Raw genomic sequence first — 21686 nt, 5'->3', positions numbered from 1 at the left:
GAACGCAAACAAAAATGCGCACTAACATCGGCTATTATAAGAGCAAACCACGTACCTTTCATTTAGGATAACTTTGACGAAAGCTGTTCACATGGGAGATGTCTGTCAGAGCTGGTCGCAGGAAAATGACGTAGTGTGACGCCGTCACGTGATTCACGGACGTAGCTGTAATTGGCTAAAACTGTTCCAACGCAGCAGGCCTGCGTTCAGTGCGTGTCGTCTCTGGTACAAATCGGTTGTGAGATACTTAATAACTGCCCGAGATTTTTCAGCGAGTGTCTTATTTGCGAGACAACAAACTGTGCGATTCTGTGCTAGGTTATGTTTACAATAATACAACATATATGTATGCCATGTCATATTAATTATATATAGGTCGTATTATCAACTATTAATCCTAAGGGGTAGACGAAAGGCCGTGTCTGTGAATGAATGTGTAGACAAAAGGCTGTGTTTGGGAATGAGAGTGAAAGTACTGTGCCAAACCAAAAGGTCACAGGAGGGGGTCGGCAACCTGTGGGGTCACATACTGTTGTTCTTTGAGGCATAAACAGGAACACAGGACTCCAGGGTGTGAAGGAAGACAACCACCACCTCGACCAACCAACAAAGGACACATCAACACACATGACTTTTTGGTGTCTGTACTATAAGAAGACTGGGTGAGGGAAAGTCAGGAACTCAGACTTCGTGAACTGACACATACTCTGTTGCGGTCAGTGAAACAAAGTCTGGACCCAGAGCTCTGTAAACTGATTATTCTGTTGCTGTTAAATAAATATCTTGAAGCCTGACATCTTCCCCTATTGCCTCATTAAAGAACACGCAGGACTGGGGGCTGACACATATTGGCTTTGAACTAGCAGGAGCCCAAGTCCAACAAAACTCAGTTTACCCGTGACAGCTGGAGTTAAAACCATGATATAATCTCATACATTATAGCGGTCAAATCTAGCGGTGGGTTTTGGGATTGTTTTGAGATAATCTGTCTGGTTTATCCAATTGGTCCAAAAGTTGCCACTGAGTGCTTATTTCGGTGGAATTTACTGTGCCGTAACACATTTGCCTATTTTATTCATAATGTACCAAACTAAAATAAAAGGTTTTAGCACAGGGCTGCTCTCCAAGACCACAAAATAAAACATTAACACAGTACTCAACTATTTAAAAATGACCAAAGAAATTCTGCACTCAACGGAATAGGATTATGATAACAACAATAACAATATCATCACATATGAAAAACCAGGAAGAGTGTCTTTATCCACATGGCATGGAGTTGTCCAGGTATGTGAGGCCCCTATAGTCTGTCACTCCTCCTAGCCCATCTATCTTCGCTTCCTTGCTACAGCCGGCTGGTGAGCTGCATGGGAGCAGCAGCAGGTGTGACAGCTGATGAACTCCAGTAGCATACAGTTTTCTCTCTGAAGTCGTATCCCTTTGTGCTTGGCTTTGTGGCACTGCAGGGCATCACTGGCTGGCTGGTCTGATGGCACAGCTGCGGATTGTGGTCTGACTGTTTTGATGTTCTGTCTTTTGGATGCATTTAACCGTCAGCTCACAATTTCCCCTTGACATGTACAGTTTATGCTGCTATATGTTGTTTAGATTGAATAATAAACTAAACTGAATAATAAACAATATTTCTGTTAAGCATATTAAACTGTGTCTGTGGGCCATCTCATCGTTAACAGCCTAAAGAAATCTGTCACCTTAATGCTAACAAAGATCATTCCAGCTTCCTGCTGATGCAAATTACTTAATTATGGTCATTACACTTGCAATTTGTTATCATAACAGGTGATAGTTGTGTCTAATAATTACTTGCAGGTGATCTGGTGATATAAATAGTATTATTAGCTCCATTATGATTCTCCTCACTCCCATATCTACTTGACAGTGATGTGTTGTTTGTTTATTCCTGTCTCTACTGTCATATTTTTGGCTCATGAGGTAGCAGAAAATGACATCATGCACCTGAAGGCCAGCATACCTCATCAGGATCTCCTGGTAAACTTTTAGCCAGGTGCGATTTTATGTATGTCAACAAAAACATGCATAAATTACGAAAATCTCTCATTTGGAAAACCTGAATTGGGGGACCAGGTTTACCATTTTGTAAATTTGAGTGGCAGAAAATTCTCCAAATGGCCCTCACTGGCATTTGGGTCTACCGGGTTGCCCATTCAAAACAAATGTTAAGAGCCTCGTGTCTCAGACTATTTAGAGTGATCTGATTTGATTTGTATTATTTAAGAAGAAGAGTATTGGTAAACTGATATCCGCACGACATATGTACATGTCAATCTGATACACAAAGGATGGGAAGCTGAAAATGTTCAGTTTTCCACAAATTTCCACAGAAAGCCAACAATAAACTGTTCTTGTATTTCAAGCCTGAACTGAATTGTTTTTTTACTGAACAGTGACCAGAGTCATTACTTTCAAAGAGGTGAAAATAGATGTAAAATACAAAGCTCACACACAAAACGGCACATGACTATGACTTTACTATTAGTGCTTGACAAAAAAAATCATGATAACATATTATTGCATTTAAATATTGTGGATGTCACATCTACATCACGTTTTTAAAGTATATAGACACAGAGAAGGCACAGACTTGACCTTTTTTTTTAATCTTGTGCGAAGGTAGCAGGTCTCTTCCAAATAAATCGCAAAACATTTTTCAAGGCTGCCTTCACCAGTTTGTGTCCTTAGCCGACTTTAGTTTTTGACAGAAGATCTCAATTACCATTGAAATATCACTACAAATGTGGAAAGAACAACTTCTTTATGCACCTCCATTCATTTAAAAATTTTACTCTACCATTTTGTCCTCAAGTTGTCATCATTCGCTCTATTACTGCCAACTCTGGTGCGAAGGGGAAACACTGATCATGTCTTGTGTATGTATTCACAAGTGCTGTTTTTCTTCATGTTCCACTCTTGCTTCACTTGTACCCTCTTTTTATTCTATTAATTTGTCTGTCTCAGTTCCCTACTCTACCTTCCAGATGGCGATCTTGCCATCAAGGCGTGCAGAGCCACTCAGGATGTAGCGATCCTCCGCAGAGCAGAGCGCCTGGATGCTGTCTGAGTGGGCATGCAGCTCCTTTGCCACTGTGTGGTTTTCTGGGTCCACTACCAATAGCTGGCTTCTCAGCTGACCGTCACACTGACCCCCAACACCGGCCCGTCCACAGCAGCCCAACCAGATCTGAGAGGATAAGAGGGCATCAAGGAAAGGTAGCAATTGATAAGACACGATGTGGAAATAAAAGACTAAAAGGTTGTCCACGAGCAACATCGATTCAAAGCGGAAAAACACATTTTGATACACGGTACTTCTTGTTCTTTCCAGGCTCCTCTTTATAACAACAGCATATTACGGCTGCAAATAACGAGTCATTTAATTGTTGATTAATCTGTAGATTAAAAACAGACTAAAATCAACAGACATCAGACAATGAGGGAAATATTGGTTAAACATTCACAATTTCATTATCAAAGAAGTTTGGTGCAATAGTGTTGATTATTTTTCTGTCAAAGTAATTTAATTGATAATCTAATTAAACTATATTTTACACACTATTCGTAAGACATGCCAATTACAACAACAGCAATCATCAATAATAGTACCAATAGATATTCATTGAAATGGTGACAAGATAAATGTGTGACCTGACATATTAAAATAGCCCACCTGGTCTTTGACTCGAATCATACAGGTGACTCCTGAAGTGCCTGGCAGCAAGATTCTTTTGGATGGATGGCTGGGGTTGTTTGTGTGCCAGAGACACAACTCCGCAGAGTCTGCACAGCCTGTCCACAGCTGCTCTCGCTGGAACACACACACAAAACTGTGAAGTCACATGTATACTTTTAGATCATATAAACATTATGATAACGTCAAACGCTGACAAAATGCATTTTATCTTGAGTAAGCAAGTCTTTATGGCAGCCATAATAATTACACTGCATCTCTATCTCTCTATTTAAGGAAATGTCAGTAAATACTTGAGTTCCTCAGTTTCGGTGGTTCCAACTTGTTCCAGCTACAATGTAAATGCCAAACTTGTCTCATTCACTGACTGACAGGTGTGAATTGAACCACAAACTGACTTATTAAACCACTGAATGACTATTGATTTCCGTAATTGATTGACTTATTAGTCGATGATTGCAAAGTCACCTCTGGTATGACGACGAAGCTGCTGAAGCTACTGGGCATGCTCCGTAGGTCATCAGTAAGTGTGATCCTTCTTTGTGGTGTCCCAGTCTTTTTCAGTTCCACAATGCTGTCACCACAACCTGCACAGACATACACACTTCTATTACACAAATCAGTGTCTTTTTTTGTTGGCCAAATGCATTTAGAAGTAATGTGTAGGCACTATTAAAGGAGACAAACTCATTGAAGAAGTGGAGTGCGTACACTTACCTCACTGAGGGTGCAGTAATTATACCAATAAACATACACATGAATGAATGAATTAAATGAGCTCAAACTATTTTAAGATTAGAAATCAAACAAGGAAATTGTGTACTTACAGCACCACAGGATGCCATCATGGATCTGTATAGAGGAGAGATGGTCACAGCTGAGGTGGAACTGTCGCTTCACTTTAAGGCTGGACGAGTCCCACTGCAGGATCATCCCATCACAGCTGCAGGAGTATGTCAACTGACTGGGAAAGAGAGAAACCCCAGATTAAAACACACTTACAGTGCAGCAACGTGTTCATCGAGTATCACCTTCATATAAAATATCTTTACTGTTCATTCAGTTGTTTAATGTCAACTACAAATAATCATGTCTCTACCTGTTGTGTTGATCTCTGGTGTCCACTGAGAGGCTGGTCACCTCATGTCTGTGCTCAGTCAGTTGTTTGTTGCAGGACATGCTGTGAGTGTCGATGATGTAGATCACAGAGTCCTGCGAGCCGATCCACACCTGCTCCTGGACCAGTCCCATCATGCAGTTCTACAAAGAGGATGACATGCCAGGGGATCTCAGTTTCACTGCCCTCAGAAAATTGTAACCTTGCAGACTCCAAAACAGTATAACTGTATATATAGTACATTTGTAAGTAGACAGTTTAAATGTACAGTATGCACAATTATTTATGGGGGTCTCAGGAAATTCAAAAAATATGACAAATATCAGCAGAGATGCAAAACATTTTATGAATGAGAGGAAATTTGGAAATGTACATACATTACTGTATACGTTACTAAGTTTTATCAAAACAGTGTGAACTTGACATATGAGAGTATTAAAGTATAGAATTTAAACATAACTTTGCATCAAAAAACACAAAGTGGCAGATTTCACCTGATGATCTGTAAGATTTGTCATTTGTCCCTCCTTTTCTTTCACAATAATATTAAATATCCTGCATTCACATACCCATTATGCATGTAGTGGCTTGATGTTGTAGTTTGTTAAATATATATCATTTGTTAAATATATGAATTTCATTATGGAGTACTTCACCGAACGAGCATTGCACTCTTAAAATTGACTCACAATGGGCAGTTTATAAGCAAAAGTATCCGTTTTTAATTACACACATCATTGTTCTTTGTAAAAACCTGTGCTGTATACCCACAATGCAACATAACCAACAGTTATACAACTCTTTCCACACACACACACACACACACACACACACACACACACACACACACACACACACACACACACACACACACACACACACACACACACACACACACACACACACACACACACACACACACACACACACACAGATAAATAACTCCTAACAGTTGAGTACAGCTTGTCTGCTCTCACCAGCTGCGACTCTCCAACCTGGATGCAGTCCTCCAGCATGGACCAGCTAGCTGCGTCAAATACGACCACTTTGCCCCCACTGAGAGCCACCCACAGCTTTGGGTTCATCTCGTCCTTGGAGTCATCGCAAGTCAATTGACCTGAGATGAAATGGAAGCAAAGGAAAGGTAAGAGAGCATAGGCTCTAGAGTTAAGCAGGTGGAGATCCACTCTCTTCTCTGTTTTAGACAGACTGGACCAATAGCAATAAATACATATAAAGGAGTCATTTACATTTCTTATTTTTCCAAACAGACTTTTGACATGGTGTTTGATAGAAATAAGTTACACCTTAACACACCTCTGGTGTCATAGCATACTTCAGTTACTGTTTTGGTGTGTTACTCTCAACCTAACCACTTCTTACAATGTTGTTTATCTGCATTACTACTGCTATTACATTTTTCCAACTCTGTTATATTTTCAAACCTGATCGGTAGCTTTTGTTCAATATCCCACTGTAAACAAATAAGAGTAACAAAATATACCGCCGGTTAGTACTCAGACTAATCAGGTTATGTGGATAGGTTTCACTTGAGAAACATTAACAAAGTATACATGTGCACAGAGGCTCACAGTTGCATTTAAATATTAGGTTCTAATGCTGACACATGTAAAACTATAAAATGTAACCAGCTGAGCTGGAAAACAACAGACCAGAGTCTAATTTACAATTCAATGCAGATTTATGCACAGAACGAGACCAATCCCCCACACAGTTACTGAAAACTTTCCCCCTTTTTCCTCTTGCTTTCCTCTTGTCCTTTCTCTGACAGGAATGCTCATTAGGACAACTTGACATATTTTGACAGATGGTGGCTTGTGACTGAAACAATCTGTGCACAGCAGACATACAGCTATGCAGTTTCTTAAAAAGAGAGGATAAAGCGTACAGAAAATGTGAGGCACATGACCATCTCTCCCCTCAGACAACAATTGAGCTTGCCAACACTAATTAACACTAAGCACAGAAACTGATTCTCTCTACATCTGTGCTGCTTTGAACTGTGAAAGACAATTATTATCAATGACAAGACAACTGGAAAATATCCAGCCTGAAACTCTTGGTTTTAAAGATGATATGCCCTTGACAACAACACATAGGGGATGTCTACTTGTTCTCTAGTTTTGTTTCTTTACTGTCATGTATAATCTTTAACACACTGGTCCAGTATTAACAGATTACATACATTTGAATATTTTCAGGATAAATAAAAATCATTCAAGAAATAAAAACTGATATTCATCAGAAAAATAATCAATTACAAAATGCTACAACTGATACCTGGCGTGTATAGCAGCACATGTACAGTCTGAGGTTCAGCAAGGTCCTGGGAGGGGTTGATCTTGTGTTTTAGAGTTTCTGAGGTAGTTTTAGACACCATCATAGGCACTGGTCACAGACAAACACATACGATTACTAAAAACGTACAATGTGGAAGGGTACAGCGAGAAACACAATAGGTAGAGAAGGAGAGGGAAAGAACTTGAGCTGAAACAATTAGTTGATTAATCAAGTTGTTGTTGTTATTAAGCAAGAAGGCAAAATATTCTTAAATTCCAGCTTCTCGACAGCAAGGATTTGATGCTTTTCTTTGTATGACGACAAAGTAAACTGCATATCTTTAGGCTTTGGACTTTTGTTTGCGCAACATCAACTTTGCATTCTCATGAACATTTTCTGCACTGTTTTCTGCCTTTTTGAAGACCAGATTACCATTATCACGTTATAGTGATATTCATAATAGAAACAATCATGAGCCAAATGGTTAGTCCTAGTGAACTGTTAGATTAGTTGCAACTATACAAGGGATAATGACAACTGAGATGTTTAAAATCACAAAGTCTATAAATAAAGGGATATTTATGTTTTCTAAACTGTGTAAAAATCACACTATTTATGAATGAAAATACAGAAGAAGCAGTGCAAGAGTGAGCCCAGACCTTCATTTTTGATTTTGTCAAAGTAAGCCAGCTTTGAAGCAGCAGTGATAGACCTCTGAGTCTGCAGGCAGCCCATGACAGCATCCATTAACAGGACGTTCGTCAGAGCCTGAATCATATACTGAGGGTCCTGGAGAGACGTAAAGTGAGATAGATGTAAATAAAATCTGAGTACATTGATGCTAAGCACAATAACAATCAGTAACTTAATCACTAAGATATATAGACTGTATAGTATAAACAACATACATACATTATACTGTAAGAAGCAGCTGAGCCAGGGAGAGAAGGCACAACGCCCTCTTAATATTCAATGTACCTGTGACAGGTATGACTGACAAATTTAAGACTGATAACAGGACACAGTTTACAATTGTTCAGCTCTGATAGATAAATTTACCAAGTGGGCCAATAGAGTATGGGATACAGTTTGGGTATATAAATGGAGAGGATATGGACGTGGTTGAACACAACCAACAACCCCAGTGAGTCTGTGTACATTACAAGATGACTGCTGCATCACTCGATTCTGCACATTCTACTGTATAGCTGTGCAGTTTGTGAAAGCAGTGCTGAATTTTTTTAGTTTTTTTCGTCAAATCCTTTTGTTATTATACATAATAATATGTATTCCAGTATTACTGAACCTACAAGGGTCAGGACTGTTCACATTTTTTTAGATCCTTTGTTGTACCTTGTGCTGGTCGGCTATCTTGCGTCCAGCACACATCTCTTTGACCACAAGGTTCCAGAGTTCAGTCTCTGTCTTCAGGTTGGCCTCAAAAACCCCAGGCCTGCCGGAGGTCTGAATACGAAGGGAAGGAATACGAAGAAGTAGAAAAGGAGCCGAGGTAATCTTCACTTCCTGCAGAGAGACGAGGGGAATTATTCATTTAAATAAGAGTGCAGAAAGCAACTTGTGAAAAAACGGATTAAAGCCACTTGACCTGTATGTCTCTGAACTTTGTGATATCCAGGAAGCCGGGTTGTCCCTCGGTAAGCAAAAACAGACGTTTCTGCGTCATGGCGATTTTACCAACGCCACGTGAGGTCTTGACACAAGACGATAACTTGTAGACACATTCACTATTGTCAAGGTGGTCGATGACCTCAGAGGGCAGGTTGACGTCTTGGGCTTCATCCTCCATGTCCTTCCAGAAGGTGTAGAAGACTCTAAAGAGTTCAGGGTTCACCAGCTTTGGTTTCCCTGGAACAAAAAAATTAAAGGTGTGTCAGTATATCACTCGGTGCAAACAGTCAAATATAAAAAAGACAAAGACACAAGTTGACACATTAAGGGGAAAAACCATGGAAAAAAGGAACATAAACACACTCACAGGGCCAGATTTAGTTCCACATTCAACCCCAGATATCTCAGAATAGTGTTTATTGTTCTTCATGTGTTTCTAAGTGACCATCTGAGTTCACAAGGATCCACAAAATGTTGTGATAAAAAAACAACAACTAGTAAACAATAAAAAGGCATTCACTTCAGTGTTCAGTACCCTTCCAGTTCCTTGCATGATTGCCTTTAACATCAGACAAAAACCTAAACAAAGGTAAACAGAATGATCAGCATTTAGTGATCAGTGATGTTTCTGGCTTCATAGTAGATGTAAGTCCAATATTTATTCACCTTTCACCTCTGTTTTTATTCACCAGTTAGACATAAACTTGGCCTTTTGGTACCGGGCAAGAAAAGAGAAATACGAATGAACCAAAACAGTAAAAGTACTGGCTGTAAAACCAAAACTATGGGCCTGAAAGATTCAATAATGAAATGCCAATAAAGCCGAGGTGGATAGCAGGTTCTTTGATTTGTTTGTTTGGAAAAGGGAACATGATCTACAGAGTGTAATCTCCTTCTACAGAGTGTTTAAGGAGTGTAACCGATCATCTGACAGCTCCTCCAGTCGACCATGATGGCAGCCACTGTAATCGATTAAGAATTCTTTCCAGTAATGCTGCTGGACAGAATAATTACTGTTAAGTCACTTCTGTGTCCAGCATGTCAGCTCAGAGCTCATCTTACAGAAGGACCTTGAAAAAAGTCTTGAACATTTATCAATCATTGATTTTCATTTGGAACTTGAATCAGTACCACATTTTAGTTCAGCTTATATTGCAGGTTACAGTGCTCAGAAGTTTTAAATTGGAGGGGACTGTGTTACAGGGTTATATACAATTATAAACTCATACAAAATCACTATCCTAAATACATGAGCCTTCCTGTCCTCACTTACCATCAGTGAGAGCATCAAACAAACGGTGTATGGTTGCTACATCCTTAACAATCCCACACTCTTGAACGCAACGCACAAACTCATCCTGATGCAGAGGCTTCCGGGGGAGTTCAAACTTCTTGACGTGGTCATCAGGCTGCACCATCGACTTCTCATTATCTTTCTTTATCTAATGAAGAACGATAAGACAAAATCACACCTTAATCACCAACAGAGACATCAAACATACCTACTGATTTCTAACCACCACTTGTGAAGGAACAATGGATGTGTGAGCTGACTGACTTTGAGGATGAGTCTCTTGAGTTCAGGTCGTCTGTGGGCTTGCTGCCTCTCGTCCTGGTGCAGCGAGTCCACGAGCCATGTAACTAAGTGTGTGGGGAAGATGGCAGTGTCGGTCTTATAGAGGTTCTGGAAATCACTTAGAGCGTCCAGCCGTCGTGAACACAGTGTGTTGATGAAACCGCGCAAGTAGTAGAATCTGCAGAGGGAAAACTATTTCAGTTGTCACTGGAGTTTTGTAGTTGAATACACAACTTAGAACAATGCATAAGACAGAGTTGTTTCTAACAAGTGGAAGATGAGCGTAAAATAAAAACAGAATACCTGGCCAGCTGAGCAGAGCTCTCATTCTGGACAGAGAAAATAGCTTTTCCAAGCTGCTGGATGAGCTCGCTGTAATAACTTTGGACTGAATGAAAAGACAGAGATGCTGGGAAGTCTGGGAGTTTAAACACCTTCACAGCCTTAGGAGATGTTCTCAGTGCTGTGGGAGAGAAAAAGGGAAAGCACAGTGAGAAAGATGAAAGGAGAGTGAGGTCTATATCTTGACAATGTGTCCTTCTATAAATAAATCAGTAAGTTGTCTTTTTAACTAGTTTCATTCTTTTCTTGAGTCTCACCAGGGTCAGACATGACGATCCTATTGAGCAGTGTGTTTCTTTGAAAGCTGATTGTCTGGTCATCTCCCAAGTTGGGGAGGCTCATCCCCAGTCTCTTACTGAGCCGGTTCTCTGTGTCGGAGCTCCTCCGGGCTTGAATCTCCTGCATGGTGGGTCTGCGAGGGACTTCAACCATAGCCTTCATCCTAGAGGACACATTATAAAAGCAATGCAGTGCCGTAGACTGCAGACTTCCAAATGCTGTCCAATGTTATGAAATAAAAATAATTTAAAGTGATCTGGTATGCATCTGCGTTCACTCTACACCAGTGGTTCTCAACTGGTGGGTCGGGACACAAGAGTGGGTTGCAGATGTCTGCATGAAAAAAGGGGGCAACACTGTAATTACAGAACTTTTACTGCTGTGCTTTTATTTTGAAGGGCATGTGTTTCCCAATGATGAGCGTGTGCAGTAGCTGTTTGCTGTCAAGTGTTGTCCTGACAGTAATGAGAAAAACTAATGTTGTCACTTCAGTATATGCTCTAATCTGAGCCTTTGTAAATCTGCCTTTATATTTCATAATTCACAATTAAAATTAGACTTCAAACTTGGTGAGCATCACAAATCTCAACTTGTTTGAAAAGCATACATATGCCTGTAATTCAGGATAACATTTTCCTTTTTTTCATTGGGTTTTCAGTCTAAGTTTTTTTTTTTACTGCACTATTTGTGAAATAAATTTGAGTGACTCAAACATTTCAGTTGCAATCTATTAAGAAACGAACAATGTGGATCCTGTGGCTAGAACAGTTGAGAACCACTACTATAAACATGTGCCTCACTACTTCTGAATCTGAATATATTTGAGCAAACACCTAGTTTTACAGTTTAATAGATACAAGAAGAAAAGACTATTCATCCATTATCTATACCCGCTTTGTCCTGTACAGGGTGATGGAGGAGTTGGAGCCTATCCCAGCTGACTTCGGGAGAAGTGAAGGATACAGCCTGGAGAGGTCACCAGTCGATCGCAGGGCTAGATAATACTAATACGGTCTAATAAAACAGCCCTGCAATAAATCCTACCTTTATGAAGGTTAAAATGTTTAGTTTTCAAATCTACAGGCTGTGGTGGTTCTGCATTGTACTAAATTATACCAAGAGGTGTTTCTAATATTGTGTGGTCAATGTTATGGATATTATCAGTTACTGGCCAATCAGATAGATTTGATTTCATACCTCTGCGTCTCAGAACGAGTGCTGAGTTCCATTCTAGCAAAGTTGTCCATTTTCTTGTTGAGCCGATCCTTGAGGAAGGAATGGAAGATGTGTGTCTCCAACACCTGCAACACAGACATGTTAATTCTTTTCAGATAACCACTCATTCCCGTGCCTTGCAATGCATGTCAGCTAATTTGTTATCCATTCAGGTAAAACATCACTTGTTGTTCCAAGTTAAAGTGCTTACCGTCTTGTAGAAAAGTTGCTCGGCTGGTTCTCTGGTTTTCAGGAACTCTTCACTGTGAAACACTCGATGTTCATAGTTCAGATGAATGCTAACATCCCTGTTTAATACACACACATACTGTATATATTAACAAAATGTCAATATATATTTATGAGAGCCATCCTACTTAATATTAGTCCACACAGCACCTGAATATGTTGACAATCAGCTCCAGCATAATCCTCTGGATGTCGTGGTTGAGGTTTTGTTGCCACGCTCTCCTCTGTGCCCGCTGCTCATTGACATCTGTGCAGCTTACATGATGGCACTGATCCAAGTCAAAATGTATCTGCAATAACTGACACCTGCAAAACATGTTCACATTGTACAAAGCAATACGTCTTCAAACCTCTAGGCTAGTTTAAGAGAATAACCATCAATAAAAATATACAGCTCAGGTCTCCAGTATATTGTATGTATCTGATGGTGGTTTTACATATTAAAGTTTAGTACTTGCTGGGAGAATTCTTGTCATTACAGTAAGTACCTTTGTGTGAAGCAGTCTGCAGCAGCTGGGGGAATGTCAGGTAGGTCAAGAGTATCAGAGGAGGACGTGGAGACGCTCCCGTTATCAAGATTAATTAAGATCAGATCGTCTGTTTCCTGCATAAAAGAGTAAAAAGATTCAAATTAATTTCTCATTTGTTTCTCTGTTCATTTCTTCGGTCTGTAAAAAAAATAAAAATCTGTCAGTGTGTATTAACATGAGCAGATAGATTCCTGTGCTGGACATTTAAATTTGGAAGGTTATGTACTTACAGCAGCAACCTCTGCAAAGTGGTTGAGATTGCAGCCCATAAGAAAGGCAGTGGGAGCCATTAGAAAGTCCAGCATGCTTCTGGCCAGGACAGGAACATATGGATGCTGCCATGAAAGAGGCTGGAAGGAAGACCAGGTTGGCATTGAAACACAAATGTATGGATCAAAAGATGAAGGATTAATAGTTGATGAATAATTATGGAGCATTCAACACCTTCAATGTTGCCTCCATTCAGATGTATTTTTTTTCTATACAAGACTTTTGTTAAAAATGAATCAGGAAAGTAAAAGAAAAATATGTTGAGAATAAAATCAATAATTCATTCATTTATTTTTGTTGTCCTTGTTATATCGTGCTATAACATAGAGAAGGCTTTTATTTTCTTAAAAGTGAATAGAGCGTCCCTATTCTCAGGGGTCCAACTGAAGTCTGCCTTCATCTCACTTCTATGTGACAATGATTGAGTATTATTACCCATTACACAGGAAAGCTGCCTCGGTCCTTCACTGTTCTCACTCTACATGCTGCCACTTGGGAACATCATTAGAGAGCAAAAAGTCTGTTTTCATAGTTATGCAGATGATACACAACTGTACATCACCGCGGACCCAAACGATGATGCAGCTATGCGATCCATCACCGAATGTCTTTTAACAATAAATAAATGGATGAGCAATAATTTCCTAAAATTAAACGAGGATAAAACAGAAATTCTGCTCGTCGCTCCCAAAAACAAAAGTGAAATCGTAGAAAACGATCTGGGGCAACTAACTCCGTGGGTACGATCAGAGGTATCTAGTCTGGGTGTAATCTTAGACTCAGATCTAAGTTTCAAGGCCCACATTAACAAGGTGACCAAAACTTATTTTTTCCACCTGAGAAACATCGCCATGGTGCAACCGTTTATAAATCAGACAGATGCTGAAAAGTTGATTCATGCCTTTATTTCTAGCCGACTGTTATGCACTTTTTACTGGCCTACCAAAGAAAACAACAGAGAGACTTCAGCTCATCCAAAACTCTGCAGCTCGAGTATTAACCAGAACCAAGAGGAGAGAGCACATCAGTCCAGTTCTGGCTGTTCTGCACCAGCTGCCTGTAACACACACGATTGACTTTAAGGTCCTCCTCCTTACATACAAAGCTCTTAATGGGCTCGGACCGAGTTACATCTCTAGCTCTCTAACTGAACTATGAGATTATCTGCTGCTGGTTTATTGGAAGGTTCCCAGCAACAGCCGAAAGAAAATTTGGAATTCAGCTCGTCAGCTACGCTCCAAAGCTGTGGAACGAACTACCTGTAGATATCAGGGAAGCTAGCTCATTTAATACTTTCAAAAGAAAGCTCAAAACATATCTCTTTACATCAGCTTTTAACTAGCTACTCTTGAAGCTCTCTTACACGTGCCATGCACTTGAACTACCGCGCCTTTCAATGCATAATTGCTCAATTTTATATTTTCCACTTGTATTCCCTTATATGCGTTTTATCTGTTTCTTATGCATTTTACCTGTTTTATCTAATTTATTTTCTATATTTTTAATTGTTCCTTTACATCTTTTTGTATGTGAAACACTGTATGTAATTATTTTGCTGTGAAGCACTTTGAGCTGCATTTCTTGTATGAAAGGTCCTATACAAATAATGTTTATTTGTATTATTATTATTATTATTATTATTTTCTGATTCCATTCAATAAAAATAAAGATACAATCTACCACAACTATGCACTTAACCGATCTGCCGATAGCAATTTAGAGCTGACCTGCAGAAAAAGCAACAAGCTCTCTGCCACCAGTGTGAGACGGGCCCAATCAGCAGAAAATAACACCACCTGCTGCTCCTGCAGGAGACAAGACAGCACCTGCAGAGATGGGAACAGATAGAGAAAAAGACATGAGCCTGAATGTGAATCTCTCCTTGTCTGACTAACACAAACACAAAATGTTCATCTGATACCTGCAGAAGCTGCTGAGGCCTCAAGCAAAGGAGAGGCAGATGGAGGTCTAAATCTATAGCTGGGTGGTCTTTATCTTCTCTTGATGGTAATATGATGGTCAGAGGACGTAGTGTGAACATCTGGTAAACACAGCATAAACAAAACAGCAGTATCGTTGGTGTTATTGGTGATCAGTAGAACACAGTGAGACATGTACTGTTCTGTGTTGGCTACATAGGCTTACTATGAGCTACAGATTTGGATCTTCAGTGTAATAAAATAAAAAAGTCTAAGAAAACTCAATTACACACTACACACACACACCAAATGTAGTTGTCCAGGAGGCGGAACAGGCACAAGGGTCAGTTTGGCAGCAAACTCCTTCACTCTCTCTTCCATTTCTGATAACCGACAAATTCTCAGCTGGATTAAAAGACTAGCAAATAAACAGAGACAGCGAGATTGAGATACAGCGAAAGACACAAGAAGAAGGATCTCTTGATACATTAATATGTGCAAACAATTAATTAACCTGTTAGAATTAAGATAAATTAAGATGAAGAAATGTTGCATGTAAAATACTGTATGTATCACACCCAAACTTAAAACAAAACAAAAAAAGAAATACTTTTGCTTTAACCAGCTTAGTTTGTCATGTGCTTTGGTTTAGTACACCGTCTCTCACCAGGACAGACAGTCTTTGATTGCAGTGAAGTAAGGATACTTGGATATGACACAGAAACTATAGGCAGAGAAGAGCTTAGAAAACTTAGAAGGCCCGGCTCCATTCTGATAGAAAGACGTCCCCTCCTGTGAAAACACAGACAATCTCAGTGATGCTTTCCTTCAAGTTTAATGTAACAGTATGATGCAATGCGAGTCATTGGCTCATGCTCCCTGATTAAATTATAACCACTGCAAATATCTTGTTATAGGGCCTGACAGTAGCACATGAGCATCATGGGTTATAGAGCTGGCTGGGATTTAGCTCAACTGTCGTGTGTGTGAAGTATTACATGTAGTACTGTGTACCAGTATGGGACGGTGACACTGCAGTACAACTCCATGGGTCCTGTTGCCGAAGACATCAGTGAAAACCAGGAAGTGGAATTGTTCTTCTTTCTGTTCTCTGGTTACTTGCAGGCCGCCTGGTTAAAAGAATAAAAATAGAAATGTATGCACACGTCGTCATGATATTTGATTACTGCACAATGTTATTTTTACATTAAAACTCTGCAGATGCTAAAAACAGAGGGACATATTACTGATATATAATGATGTTTAAGAGATGACTATTTTTGCTTTTTTGTTTTATGCACAAAACATGGTTGACCATTTATTCCTATAATGTGGACATGACGGCCCATGTTTGTTTGTAATACATTTTCATGTCAATCTACAATAAATGAATTAATTTACTGTAACATAACGATTTTCCAGCTGTACTGTTTTGTTTGTGTCAGTGTAAACAATATAAATGGTTTATCCACTTCAGAGGAGCCATTACCTTCACACACATGGCAGTGGAGGTTCGTCACTCAGACATTTAGTTTGCATTGAACAGTGTGTTCTGTTTGTGTGTCTTTGTGTATATGTGTGTAAGTGTGAGTGTGTTATTAAAAATGCATTACCAGGGAAACAAAGCTGAGGTAGAGCCATGAGATCGATATCTTTTGGTACACTGACATTGTCGCTTTCTCCTCTTTCCTCTGCTGCTCCTCCATCTGCAAAAAGTAGGAAAATTAAATGACATAATTCAACAAGCTAAAACCTTTTATGTACCAGGTGTAGATATGTATGTATAGACCTGTATAAACCAGATCTGGACTGAGTGGTGGTGCAGCTGAAGGAAGTTGTTCCCTCTTCTTCCTGAGAAAGGAGCGCCGCCACTTCCCACGTGACCTCTGAACTTTAGTCTCAGCCTGTGGTCTGCTGACGAAGGGCGGTGCAAGAACATATAGAACCTCCGGCTCCAACCAGACGGGTTCTGGAGTTCCATTATTGTTAATGGCCTGAGCGGGAGAGAAGGAAGAGAAGGATTGGATTGTTTTATCAACTTTGATTCATGTTAAATATTTTTAAATTACACATTTCACATATTTTATGTACAGTTTTGTTGTTTACTCAATGGATGAGAGAAGAAAAACATATTTGATTTTCAAAATCCTGATTATCTGAGTTTAGATTTGGGAAAGAAGAGGCATGGCTTTTTAGCATCATTAGCATCAGGGTATTATAGTTGGCCACTGTGTTTGCTCTGCCTTGCTCATTGCACAATTATTTAATAGGTGAGTCTAAAATGCCTCAGTAGGTAAATGTGATTGAAGTACAATTAAGTACCATGCGGCTCTAAACGAGTAGAGATTGATTCCTTCTGGGTCAAAGCAGCACTAATTCCACAGACCCTCCCTGAATGGTCGGAGAAAGAAGCTGACAGGATATAAAAAGGTTTTGGAAGAGAGCAAACTGGTGAATTTTTTTCTCTGACTCTTCAGGAAAACGGAGGAGGGAAGTGTTTTGTGTACTGAGTTTTGTTGTTTTTGAGCTGATCTGATGAAATCTGATTTCATTCACTTAGACAAAAAAAAACCTAACATCCGCATGCAAGTCCATCTGTCCCAATTACATTACCAACCATATTCGAGCACAGCAAAGAGATTTGGTAAATGGGAATCTGCACAACAAGTTTATTTATATTTTTCTGGTGGTGCATTTTGTCTATAATAGATACAAGATACATTTAGGAAACATGACATTCAGATTATACATGCACCTGGCCACCAGGATGCCCATAAATTTAGCTTTTCTGAATTCAAACATTAATTTAGTTTTGACTTTTGGGGTATTTTGATGTGTCACTGAGATGCAGTTTAAGGTTTGCATTGATTCTGCTTTCTCAGCCAAAGATAACTTTGCAGGAATTCACCAAATTCACAAGAAAAACTTCACCTCAAATAATGACAATACCTATAAAACTAAAATTAACCAAAATGTTTGTTATCTAGAATATTCAGCGGGATGGCAGCCCAACACAATGCAATATGATTGCTAATAACTTTTTCAATCTCTGATGACAAAACTGTTTCAGTTTTCAGTACATCAGTCACACGTGTGTGTCAGGGTGCATTTGAAGGCAAATACCTGGTAGACTTCCTGAAGTTTGTCACTAGCTGCTCCGACAACCACACAGGCTTCCAGCAGACTGGACGGCAGATAGTCCGCCATCACTGAAACCAGTGCAGGACCTGGGTGGACCAGCAGAACCTGGCCAAGGCACGACTCAGACGGGCTGGATCACAACCACTGAAAGTAAAAGCAAAAAAAGAAACGGTGAGGTTGGATGGAGAATTTTTTTTAAATGAGCCAGATATTAAACATATACATAGAGAGGTACAAATAACAGCAAAGAATATATTTTTGTATTTGTTTTATTTATTTGGTTTGTGTGTTAATAAGGCAGACAGTTGCTTAAAGTCTCTCATCTTCATCGTTCTGTATGAAAACAACATCTACATTACCAGGTAAAGAAAGCCACAACACATGACAGAGTGGTTGTTCCATCTTATTCTTAGAGCTGCTATTCTTGTAAACAAGATAAAAACAGCAACTCTGATTAAAACATATAGAAATGTAGAAATGGCCTCTTAGTAATCACCAAGGTTCCAAGAAGTTCCCAGAACCTGAATGAGAGTTTAATCTGATTATGTTAGATCAGCGTAGCGGTGTGTCATATCGTATCATTCACAATAATATCACTATAGTTTTCAACATGAGTAAAAAAAAAATTCATATTGTGATAGTGGCAATATTCTGACTTGTAGACATAATGACATCATACCATTATGCAGCCACAAGCACGGCTGAAAGCAGCTCCACGGTGGATCAGATGTACAACAATATTCATTCTTGAAATCCTTAAAATTCATAATAAAAAATCCTCAGTATTTCTTCATATTGTCTACAATATCATGAATGCAGACAGAAATCAGAGATCACACAGTGCAGTTATAATTTGCTCTACATTTGTTCTTATAAGATTTATTCAACAAAACTACGCTGCACTTTATTTTGCACTTATCTCCATGGCTGATGAGAGATTTTACCCTCAAAGTTAGCTCAAGATCTCCGTTTCACATCTTAAAACATAAAGAAATGAAACCATCATTATCTGCATACATACCAATGAGAATGGTAATATTTATCTTCACAATGTGTTCTTTTTCCAATACTTTTTCTAAACCAGCCATTGAAGAAGCTTCAACATTACCATTCAAGTCTAGCTGTATCTTTCACAATATTTGTCACAAAAAAATGTATCAGGTATGCATCCATTTTTACCATGACCTTGATGAAAAATGAAATTGCTCAGACTGGCTATAATAATAATAATAAATATCTTGGACAGTGCAAAAATTTCACTGCAATATTTGGATTAAAAATTCATTCATCAGCAAAAAACCTAAAAGACTGGAATATGAACTCTTTGACTTGATGCATGCAACTTAAAGGTAATGACAACATTTTGAGAACCATAACAAGATCAGTATTAAAATACTAATAACATCAACAAAGTGCAGTATCAGAGCTACGATCTGAAGGCTACAATATACAGTTACAAAGCACATCCTTAATCAGCCCATGCTTAAGATAATCAATGATCACACATATATACACAATACACAGTGAAATGAAGTGTGGAAAGTCTGGACAGTGCATTGGAATGCACCTTATATCTTTTCTGTAGCACAATGTCTACATTTATCAATTAATGCACTGTGATATTGATAACCGCTATGTCCGCCTGGAACAAAATATTGTTGTAATTTTTGCTTTGTGTCCCCCCATTAAGGGTTCCATATGGACTAGTTAAGCTGCATTTAGCGGTGTGGACAAAACATAGGCATGAAACAGGATGCTGCTCTTCATTTAATTACTATTTTTCGCCACTCGAGACAGTCCAGTCTGTTCTTGGAAAATTAGGCTCATGTGTGCAGAGGAAGACGAGCACATGCGCAGATGAGCGCAGAGAAAATGACTCAGAAAATGGGCCACAATGAATAAGCTGCATGTGAACATCAAATTCACCTTAAAACAGTCAAAACACATGTCAAAAGACCTGTTGCAACAAAACACAGTAAGACTTTCCTATAAAAACGCACTTCAAACTTTTTTACAACACAAAATCACTTCCAAGTGCCCTCTCAGGGATATATGCTTCAATACTTTGTGTTTTTATCGTCTTCTTTAAACACTTCACTAAAACAGAGTGTTAAAAATATAATGAAACTCTGCGCAAGAATGTCCAGAATAATTGTTCAAATACCCCATTATAAAAGCATGCCACTTAATGCAACATACACATGAAAACCGCTTCTGTCCCTCCATTACTGGACCGAGGACGTAATGTTAATCATTATAGTATATAATTCAGTCATATGACCCTGGAAAAATGGGTCAAATTCCACATCAAACCGTAACAACAGTTTTATAATATTTCGGACTGATGTCACATCTATGAGCCTTTAAAACGGAAAACAAGTATGAAGGAAAAGAGCTGATGAGCAGGGCAAACTAACACAGACAAGCATTTACAGAAATATGAGCAGATGAAAAGGGTTCATGTTATTTCTGGACCAGAAAGCACATATAAGACACACAAAAATATTTGACCTTTAGAATCAATTAGATGGACATAAAAAGTACAATCAGAGCTTTAATGTCTCCAACATGTCAACACTTCCTTTGATCTTCATCAATGCTCATCCAGAAAATTGTGTCAAACGGGCTACTTATCGAGTTTTCATGAAGACTGACACACTTCTGTTAAATCTATATCTTAAGCAAAGTAACATGATTCCCTTTAAATTGTTTCACTTCTTTTAACTATTTTGTGCGGCCGATAAATCTAAATCTCACCTGCAGAGCAAATACAGACTGGTATAGGCATCGTTAAAATAGGTCAACAATACAAAAACATGATTTTTCAACATTATGATTAGGCATATTATAAGCTGACTTATCTTTTTAGTCATTATTTTTTTACAGAATACATATCCATTTAAGATTACTATTATACTGTTGTGATCCAAACTGATATTACGAATGTCTCAAAATATCACGTTGTAGTTATATTTATAGAGAACATGAGCATGAAAGTGTTGTAATTTTATTTTATTTTTTTCTTCAACGGAGGTTTGTCATTTAAAACCTCGATGTTTTATTGCAGTTGTGACATGTGATCCCCGGTCACACGCTGCACAGGTGAAGATGCTTCTCGTCAAGCTCTCAAATGGCACTTAAACTCTTACAAACGGATAAACAGGTTAACAGTTGGACTTGTCTCTGAACTTGCTAACCTGCTCACGGACTTGTGCGCGGCTCCTTATTCCTCCCCCTTCGCGTTGATGCCGACAGAGTGACTCCTGCACGACTGAATGAAAAGAGTTCGCCAAAGTCACTTCCCATGTTCACTGTCAGCCTGCTTCCTGTTTCTCTGCGTGGAGGTTCAAACATGCCCGTTGATCATTTGAGGAAGCACAATGTCGTATCA

General features: G+C 39.0%; 1 protein-coding gene across 1 annotated transcript; it reads right to left on the bottom strand.

Moving 5' to 3' along the window:
* Positions 1-2484: 2484 nt before the first annotated feature.
* Positions 2485-18374, bottom strand: LOC138619242 (DENN domain-containing protein 3-like). The gene is made up of 27 exons (XM_069695530.1): positions 18278-18374; positions 16944-17148; positions 16768-16860; positions 16169-16284; positions 15822-15946; positions 15461-15572; positions 15157-15276; positions 14963-15061; positions 13196-13315; positions 12924-13039; positions 12586-12741; positions 12398-12494; positions 12169-12272; positions 10950-11134; positions 10654-10813; positions 10333-10528; positions 10048-10216; positions 8752-9011; positions 8499-8669; positions 7805-7934; positions 7146-7253; positions 5822-5961; positions 4827-4987; positions 4555-4691; positions 4196-4314; positions 3707-3844; positions 2485-3220 (listed from the first exon to the last, which is right to left on the bottom strand). Exons 1-27 carry the CDS (start codon positions 18359-18361, stop codon positions 3002-3004), a joined length of 3840 nt encoding a protein of 1279 aa, XP_069551631.1. The 5' UTR covers positions 18362-18374; the 3' UTR covers positions 2485-3001.
* Between the last annotated feature and the right edge of the window lie 3312 nt (positions 18375-21686).

Source organism: Brachyistius frenatus, unplaced genomic scaffold, assembly GCF_029030835.1.
Source record: "Brachyistius frenatus isolate BFR_SWC_R1_liver_20210118 unplaced genomic scaffold, ASM2903083v1 Contig_20, whole genome shotgun sequence".
Taxonomy (NCBI): Eukaryota; Metazoa; Chordata; class Actinopteri; family Embiotocidae; genus Brachyistius; species Brachyistius frenatus.
Note: the sequence above shows the minus strand (reverse complement) of the source record. Positions and strands in the feature narration are given on the sequence as shown.

Coding starts and splice junctions, on each gene's coding strand:
- LOC138619242 (XM_069695530.1), bottom strand. CDS start 18,361: ATGGCGGACTATCTGCCGTCCAGTCTGCTGGAAGCCTGTGTGGTTGTC. Junction 7,935..8,498: donor AGATAGCCGACCAGCACAAG/GTACAACAAAGG, acceptor ACGTCTCTCCAG/GACCCTCAGTATATGATTCA. Junction 4,692..4,826: donor ACCAGAGATCAACACAACAG/GTAGAGACATGA, acceptor TCTCTTTCCCAG/TCAGTTGACATACTCCTGCA.